Consider the following 9,319-nt stretch of genomic DNA (forward strand, 5'->3'; position numbering starts at 1 on the left):
AGGTATTGAATGGGGGAAATAGTGAGTGTATGGGTCTCTTTTTTTGTCGTCTAACAATTCAAACCTTGCTCTTATCATTGATTCTAAAAGTATCATGTCAGCCTGCCATGAGAATACCAAAAACCTAAATGTCAGTATGTTTTACGTGTTTACTAGATTTAAGGGACTGTTCTGTTACAATATAAAAGAACCCTGAGGTGCAAATTAGTCCTGTTCCTAAACAATCAACCTCCATATTCATGGACAAAAATGTGTTCTGATGTGTTGGAAAGCGATTTTCATTACTATTCCACCACCAAGAATATAATATAAACAGTACTTCATTAAACAGTATAAAGATAATTTAATATTTCAATTTTTTTAAACCGTGCAAAACGCGTGTCCTGTCGAAGGGTGGCAGTGCAACGCTCATGTTCTATGGTGTTGAATCCACAAAGAAGACGGTGGTCACGTGGTTGCTGTGAGCGCTCTGATTCGTTTAAACGAGTAGAAGGAGGCGAGCCTTTATTTTTTGAAAATAACCGTGCTCAGGCGACAGGCGCCATTGTTTCGAACTTCATAGGGATGTGGTGATTTTATCTAAAGTTTAATTATTATAAGTAATTACCTTACATTAGTGTGTCGAAGAATACATCAGATAAAGTACACACTGGATAAACGGCTGCACGAGTCGACAGGTGAGTTTCATATGTGTGTGTGAACGGCAGCGCCAGTTCATGCGCATGTTATGAAGATTCATGCAGAGACTGAAGTGTGTTGTGTTCTGCTGTTTAAAGTTGTTTTAATTCGCTCGTGTGTTTTGTCTCGTGTTGGTTCAGCTATGGCGCAGCGGGTTGCATTGAGTGAAGCTGCTGCTGGATCAAAACGGACCTCCAGGGTTCGTGTGGCGGTTCGCCTGAGACCCTACATGGACAAAGAGGATGAGAAGGGAGAGGGGCCGTGTGTCAGGGGTCTGGGGCCACAGAATCTGGAGATCATCAATTGGAGGAACGCCACCGAAACGCTTCAGTATCAGTGAGTTCTGTCTGAACTGGTTTTAGTTCTTTCTTCCTCTCAACGAGTGTCTCATTGCAGTGCATACGGCTCCACAGGGCCCTGTTTGGACACAAAACATAGATGCACAGTGTTTCTTTGTTGTGCTTTTCTAATGTCTATTGTGTCTCTGTCGGATCGCAAGAAACGGAGAGTTTATCCCAAAATAAAAATTCTGACATTTGTGTACCTTCATGTTGCTAAAAACGTCTTCTTTGGAACACAAAACAGGATATTTTGAGAAAGGTTTCAGTGGTTTTGTTTGTACAATGGAAGACAACGGGCTTCAGTGTTGTTTGATTATTAACATTCTTCTAAATGTCTTTTGTGTTCTGCAGATGAATAAATGATGAGGAATTTTCATATCACCATCTCTTTCAAGCAGTCAGCCCCATAAAACCTGTTGTGTCTTAGGGTGTTTTCACACCTTCGGATTGCTTTGTTCCGAAACCGCAGGTTAAATCGCTACGATATTGTAATTTTATTTTGGTTTGCATTCACAAGGCAATATTTCCAAACGAACCAAGCTTTGTTAATAAAAGTCACGTGCGAGTAAACTCCTTCGATTGGTCAGAGTGCATCTGTGTATTTTTCGTCCGGTGACGCGATTGATATCGTCAGCTGCGCGTTGCACCAGTCTCGCATCTCTCACGGCCGAGCTCGGGAAGGTGGAGAAGGATGTGAGAGAACCAGGTTTTATGTTATGTTTTATGTTTGTGTGGCTGGCAGTTGACCGCGAGGGAGCTGTCACCACTTTAATTTAGTTTTGTTGAATGGTTTATTTTATTAAAAGTTTGGCTTAACATTCGCCGGTTCCCCTGCCTTCATTCCTTACTTTGAACATTGTTACAGGGAGCAATTAGCAAAATAATCCCTTTTGCGTCACGCAACATTACGTAATTACTCATAGTACATTGTGATACAGGTGGGTCTCATGGCTTTCACACGTCTAGCGAACCGTTCCAGAGTTCGTTTGCAATCAGGCCTAGACCACCTTGTTTCGGCGGTCTTGGAGCAATTGTTTTGGGGCGGATCCTAGCGCGACTACTGTGTTCACGTATGCCTAAACGAACCGAACCAAAAGGAAAATCACACCAGGTTCCCAAACAAACCCTTATGTGTGCAAACGCCCTTAAACACCCTCAGCGGTTTTAAATCCACTGTAAACCACAGCTTTACAATTCTTCCATTTACTTGTCATGGATTCATAAAGACTCGGCTGCACAAATATTCTATTATAAATAAAAAACGTTCTTCCCAGCAGTGAAGTTCTTGAGAAATAATTCCAAGAAGTGGTTTTAAATGTGACTTAGATAATTTTGCTCTTGATTAAAATTGGTTGTTTTATAATGGCTGTATTTGGTTTATAGGTTCGATGCATTTCATGGTGAGCAGACGAGTCAGCAGGAGGTGTTTGTGTCTTCAGTAAAACCCATCCTCCCCCACATCCTCAATGGTCAGAACGCCAGTGTGTTTGCCTATGGACCCACTGGAGCAGGTATGACAGTGATGCATCTTCTGTGGACTGTTTACTCTTCCACGTCTTAGCTTGATCTGCATTTCACCCAAAATATAAAAGTTCTCTCTTCATTTATTCAACTTTATGCTAGTTTAAACAGACAGATCTTTCTGCATCAATTTGTTCAATATATTTTGCTTTACGTAGTTTGGCTCCAGGTTTGGTAGCGTGATTACCTTTTTATTTATTCTCTAGGGAACACGCGTACTGATAAAAATGCACGTCTGTTCTCTTTGAATAAAATCGTCTGCCAAAATGCATATGTGTAGAAAATGATCCATTCCTCCGTACAGGAAAGACTCACACGATGCTCGGCAGTCAAGAGCAGCCCGGAATTATTCCCAGAGCTGTCAAGGAGGTCTTCAATCTGGTGGCAGCGCAGGAAGAAGAGCAGGACTCTTGGCAATACTCTGTTGGGATGTCCTACTTGGAGATCTACAATGAAAAGGTATTTGAGTTCTTGTTAAAGTAAATTTATCTTGCTCGTCTGAATTTTTAAAAGTTGTCTTATTCATGTGGAATAACTTATTTTTGTCTGGGATATTGGTGTATCTTGTAGGTTTTGGACCTGTTGTCCTCAGGTTCCCATGATCTGCCCATCCGTGAAGACAAGGACAGAAACATCCTGATTCCCGGGCTAACGGACACCCCCCTGTCATCTTTCTCCGACTTTGACAGACATTTCATTCCCGCGAGTCTGAACCGCACCACAGCCTCCACTAAACTCAACCAGCGCTCCAGCCGCAGTCACGCCGTCCTCCTTGTGAAGGTTCAAATCCTTTTCTTCAGAGGACATTCTCCTTTTGTCCTTTTAAAGTAGCTGGTTCTGAAATAAAATCTCTCTAAAATAAAACCTGGTTTTAACTTAATCTGCCGGTTTAAAAGATGCATCAAGGTGGAAATGAAATTCATTTATATGTTCTCTACTTGTCTCTTTGGTCTCAGGTAGTGAAGTCCCAGCGTAGGCCACCACACAGACAGCAGACAGGAAAGCTTTATCTGGTTGACCTGGCTGGCTCGGAGGACAATCGGCGCACAGGGAATCAAGGCATTCGTCTGAAAGAAAGTGGAGCCATCAATCTGTCCCTGTTTACCCTTAGTAAAGTGGTGGATGCTCTAAACGCTGGGGCTGGAGGACGCGTTCCCTACAGAGACAGTAAACTCACACGTCTACTGCAGGACTCACTGGGTGGCTCCGCCCATTCGGTCATGATCACGAATATCGCGCCCGAGTACAGCTATTACTTCGACACTTTCACCGCTTTGAACTTTGCTGCTAAGTCCAAACAGATTGTCAATCGGCCCTTTGTCAGGGAAACTGTGTTGGCTCCTGCTATTGGTGAGACACGTGCCAGAATGTAGACGACCAGTGTCGGTGACGTGGAAGATTTAGTTTTTGGTTCTTGATAGTGACAGATTTTTTTTCTGCAGTTCCTGGAAAGAGAGGCCGAGATGAACAGGAGGCTGGAGGTTCAGGGGAGCCCCAGACTAAGAGGTGTAAAGAGAGGAAGAAAGCCGGGCAGCCCACGTCTCCTAGCATACAACCTCATAGGTAAGATGGCGTGTCCGCCAGCGGGTTTACACATGAGCACTTTCACAGATCTTGGTCTCGTGCGGTAGGCCATGATTGAGTAGCTGGTGCTAAAAGGAAATTTCTCTCTTGCGAAAACCTTGAGGGTCATTGTGACCCCCTGGTCATTGAAAGTGAGGACATTTTTACTGAACGTAGTCGAATCTCTCCGTATGTACAGTTTTCATATGTGAGTTAATCTCATAAAAACATTAAAACTAATCAAAATCTTAATTTAAAAATATATTAAAAACTCATAATGATAATTGTAATCTCTAACACAAAGAATTATCTTAACATAGGAGCGAATTTTTGAATCGTGATTTTTCTTTACATTAAGGTTTATTTTGTTAGAAGTTACACATCCACCAGAACCTTCCAAATGGCTAAAAGTTACGTTTAGTTAAGTTTAAAGGAGCCATATATAACATTGACATCACAGTCCAAATTGAAACGATTGAGGGTTTTCCCTCCTCCTCAGACTCAATGCTAACAGGATTTGCCATGCAAACTTAGTGTAAGAGTTTCGCTTTCCATTAAACTAAGTTTTCTGATAATTGATACGTTTGCAGTGGTTTTGTTGTTTGCAAATATAACTCAATCACCAGTTCTTGTTTAAATAACCATAAAAAAATTGTTAATTACTCTTCGTCAGTTGTAAAACAATATAGTAATTCTTTCTAAGTTTGCAACATATAGTACCGGAAAGTGTGTATTATGCTCTGACCCAGATCGTTTGTTTGGTGCAATATTCTGTGATTGTCGCCAAAATGTATATGATATTTCCAAAATGTATATGAATAAGGTGTTGTTTTGATTTAATACCGTAAATTGTTTACATACAGCTCCTTTAATATTCTCTTGACATACTGTGTACACAACAATATTGACAATCATTACCATAACAGACATTCACATATAAAACAAATATTTATTATTTAAATAAAAAATACTTTAATACTGCCTGATGAACAAACTCTTGCTTAGGCATGATGGCTTCTCTTTTTTTATGGTATTGACATTTTCTGAGGATTATGGTAATGAGATTAAGATGATGATTAAATTAATAATTAAACATTCAGACCTTGGGTTTAATGCCTACAACCAAGAACTTTGAGAAGCACACATATATTGGATATGTTGTGCATTGAGTGGCAATGTCTTTTGCCTAATCTGAATAAAAGTGAATAATGGTAAATGTGCTCGTGTCAGTTCACCAGATTCCTCAGTTCTGGAGAGACTTCTGGCCCTGGAGAAGATGATGATGGGTTCACCAGAGAAAGAGAGACTCAATCTGCTCAAAACTGTGGCCCAGTCTCGTAAAGAGATTCAGGTATACATATCATAAAGTTGAGCTGTCTGGTAGAATTTCTTAAGAAATGTCAGTTGGACATCAGTTGACTTGTAATGTAAACAAATGTGCAATTTTATGTTTCAAACAGGTGTTTTCATACAGGTGTTAGACGGGGGTTAAATTGGGCCGGGCTGGCACATAGGCTCAAGTATAAATCTAATTTGCCCCAGTATAAATCTCAAGTTTGAGTAATAGCTTACCCTTTTTTGTCAGTGTATACACGTACATTGCGGAAAACAGATCTATATGCAACTTTGTAGCAGCTTCTCGTCCGGTCTGCACTGTTGTTTTGAGGTTTCTGCGGTTTGTTCATGGTGTGTGCGGCAGCAACGATGCATACATTAATGGGTCATTTCAATTATTGTGAATGTTGTATGAAGTTTTGATAGAAAAGTACCGGAAATACACTGGCCATACATAAAATTATGTGGATGTCAATAAATGATATTAAAATGTTAATAAATAGAGCACATGTCTATGAAATAAGATTTGATTCTTACCACGTGTCACCTTGCTGGCATCTAGAATAATTTGATCCAAATTTGATAGTATAGGGATCTCTTAACTTGTATTTCAGAGTTTGTCAATTTGTCAAATGTCTATTTAACCCCTGTTGATAGAGATGCAATTTTACTTGTCTAATACATGCATTTGCAACTTATAACACACCAAAGACACAGAAAAACACGCGTTCGCGCCATATGACTCCTTTAACAAGCATCTGATACCTGACCTTAGAAATCTGATAGCAGAACTAGAATCTATTATTGATTCCCAACCCTGTTCAGCACAGATCTAGTGAAGTTTTTGGTATTTGATTTTGGAAAAGCGTGTAGTTGATTTGTTGCTCTCTCTCTAGATGTTGAAGGAGAAACAAAAGGAGCTGGAGAACAATGCCAGCATGTTTAAGAAGACTGAAGTGAGTGAGAAAGGGCTCTTTAAAACAGACTTGCCCCCTCTGCACAGAAAACAGTCAACAGCCAAACCTCGCAGACAGCAGGCCGTCGTCACACCTCTACAGGGTAAAAGTCATTTTCATGAACCCTTAGTATTAGATATAGTCTACAGCATGGGTCTTCAACCGGGGGAACTGCAAGGGGTCCGCTTATTACACTTTACTCGCATGCAACTTTTTGTTAAAAAATTAAAGGTACAGAAATATTAACAATATAAAATGTAAGTGCCCCGAAAAACGTTGAAGACCCCTGATTTACACATTTGAGAAAAGTGCAGTAAACCCATATAAACATTTCACTTTATCTGAATCAAAACATTGGACACTTCAGTGTTAATGCAATAAAAATGTTAAAATAAATAAATAAATAAAAATGCTGTTGTCAACCTTGATGCTGCCGTGGACTGCCCTTAACTTCCTTTACACATTCACAAACCATAGAGTGCCTGTAGATTATTTCTGGTAACAAGCAAAAGAAACAGAAGAACTGTTACTTGGCCAAATTTGTCTCTCCAATATTTAGAATTTAGACTGCCATACCAAGCTTAGCCGCTAGATGGCAATGTTTCTTTAAATCCATCAAAGCTACAGGACCCATTAAAGAAATTGTTTCTTTAAAAAAATGAACATACAACAGCATTCAACAAATGGTTCATTTAATACAATTATCATACAGTAAAATAATAATAATATAAACACAAATTAAATAAAATATAAAGTTATGTTATTAGACACTAGCCAAACATAGCCAGGAAGTTGACTGCAGTCTAGGCACAAGTGTCCGATAAACTGTCTATAATAGAGGTCCACCGATAACAACAGCTGATTATTCAGAGTGATATCTGTAGATACCGATTCTGAACATTTAAATTAATATTTCTTAATGTTATTGATTCATATGTTTATTAATGTTGAACATCAAACTGGTGATGTTCCTAAACATTTTCTATATACAGAACAAAGCTTTTTCCAGTCCTCTTTTGATTGACAGGATATATCGGCCCTGATCATCGGCACTTTTTCTTATCAGTCGATAGTGTGAAATATCAAATTTAAAGCGATGTTTATCCTTAATGATGATGGTCTTTCTCACATACTCGCAGTGTCTCAGGTTCAGCCTCTACCGTGTGCGGTGTTGTGTAAATCTTCACAAACTCTGGAGAAAAAGAAACGTCCTCCAGCAGAGGTCAGTTACATTTTCTCTCATATCAGTTTTAAGGATAAGAATTAAATTGATTAAGATTAGAAATCATTGATTAATCTTTAACATTAGTGCATGGAAACATTTTTGAGAACTCAATTGACCCTTCATTTTTGTTTGTTTGCGTTTTGTCGAAAATGCATAGTAAAATCAAATGCTTTATAATGTATGACTCCATACAGATATAACTTTAAAAACAGTTTACATCTTTTAAACATCTATTGCACACATTTGCTCTTGAATGAGCTATGAAATGCATGTGACAAGCTGTTTTTTTTTGTTTTTGTAGATCTGTGAGGGGAAGGAGAACGGAGGCCAGGACGATGCAAACTGGGAGATGCGTCTGGATTCAGAGTTACTGGAGCGGTCACGGAAGAAGATCCTACAGACGCTTAACTCCGGCTCGCTGAAGGAGCTCAAGAGTCTGCAGCTCATAGGAGATAAGAAAGCAAAGCTGATCATGGGCTGGAGAGAGATCCATGGAGTCTTCACACAGGTAAAGTGATGCTGTCGCTGGAGAGATGGAGGATGAAGGAGTAACCTGTGACGACTCTGTTTCAGAAGATTCATACAATAACGTAAATGATTCGCTGTCCTTGTTCATAGGTGGACGACCTGAGAAAGATTGAAGGCATTACAGCCAAACGCTTCTCGTCTTTCATAAAGGTTTGTGATTTTGTGTTTTAAAGAGTTATTTATCACCTTGGTGTTCTTCAGAGTTAATCCCTTCCTGAATGTTCCTGCGAGAGCTTGTTTCTTTTGTTGAGAAAGCTGTACAGAATGAGTGTGTATGGAGCTATGATGAAAATATATTTACTGTATTGTTTTGATAAAACATCCTGAACATGTGTTTGGGGTCTAGCATGAACAAGGTTTTCAGGTGTTCCTCATACAAGCTCTTGTGACATTTTTTTGCGAAGCCCTAAAGCTCCTGATATAAAATTGACAGTAATTCTGAGTAACAACCTGTGAGCCTCACACAAATTCTGTCTCTCCCTTTTTCCACAGGCCAATATTCTCAGCAGTTTGGGAAAGTGATGTGCGAAGGTGTCATACGAGGAGACCTTGTTTTTGTTTTTATCACGCTTTATGTATATTGTTTTTAATTCTGAGCTTCTGTTTATACTTTGCTTTCGTCTTCTCTTACCTTTCCTGCATGCATATGCCAAATCTTTTTTAGTATTTAACCATGATTTTTTTTTTTTTAAATATGTAATTTGGGTTGTTTGTCATGTGGCACTTAATAAATGCTGTGATGACACCAATGAGACTCGTGTTTACATTGTATGTGTATTGTGTAGTTGAATGAACTGGTATTTCAACTGGTACATCAGATTTGCTTCCTTGTTCTTTTGTTTGTCAAGACTCTTTGGGCTCGATGTGATCCTAATTAAGACTGAACTGGGGGTTTACCTTTCTCTGTCTGTGGTTTATGATACAATGGGGCCAGAATAACATGCTCTGTCTGCATTTGAATGCTGCAGCATGCGTCTGCACAGGGACTGCATGTCTGCGCAGCTGCTCTGTTTATTGATAGAGGATCTTTTAAGAAGCCTGACAGATTTGAGTCACCAGAAGAAAGCACAAATACATCAAATGAATTCCGAGTGTTGTTCTTGATTTTACTGTGTGCATATGTTTTAAAGGATTAGTTTAGGCGTTATTTACTGGCCCTTGTGTGGGTCAAA

At 39.4% G+C, this 9,319-nt stretch overlaps 1 protein-coding gene across 1 annotated transcript; it reads left to right on the forward strand.

Moving 5' to 3' along the window:
• The first annotated feature begins 502 nt into the window (after positions 1-502).
• Positions 503-8,861, forward strand: kif22 (kinesin family member 22). Its single transcript, XM_056771504.1, has 13 exons — positions 503-677; positions 819-1,014; positions 2,403-2,530; positions 2,845-2,999; positions 3,111-3,320; positions 3,497-3,890; positions 3,983-4,103; positions 5,334-5,454; positions 6,335-6,497; positions 7,534-7,616; positions 7,921-8,127; positions 8,238-8,297; positions 8,640-8,861. Exons 2-13 carry the CDS (start codon positions 821-823, stop codon positions 8,667-8,669), a joined length of 1,866 nt encoding a protein of 621 aa, XP_056627482.1. The 5' UTR covers positions 503-677; positions 819-820; the 3' UTR covers positions 8,670-8,861.
• The last annotated feature ends 458 nt before the right edge of the window (positions 8,862-9,319 follow it).

The sequence above is a fragment of the Triplophysa dalaica genome, chromosome 17, assembly GCF_015846415.1.
Source record: "Triplophysa dalaica isolate WHDGS20190420 chromosome 17, ASM1584641v1, whole genome shotgun sequence".
NCBI lineage: Eukaryota > Metazoa > Chordata > Actinopteri > Cypriniformes > Nemacheilidae > Triplophysa > Triplophysa dalaica.

Excerpts from the sequence above, each read along its gene's own strand:
- kif22 (XM_056771504.1), top strand. The coding sequence starts at position 821 with ATGGCGCAGCGGGTTGCATTGAGTGAAGCTGCTGCTGGATCAAAACGG. Across the intron at positions 2,531-2,844 it reads CTATGGACCCACTGGAGCAG|GAAAGACTCACACGATGCTC; the intron begins GTATGACAGTGA and ends TCCTCCGTACAG. Across the intron at positions 6,498-7,533 it reads CGTCGTCACACCTCTACAGG|TGTCTCAGGTTCAGCCTCTA; the intron begins GTAAAAGTCATT and ends ACATACTCGCAG.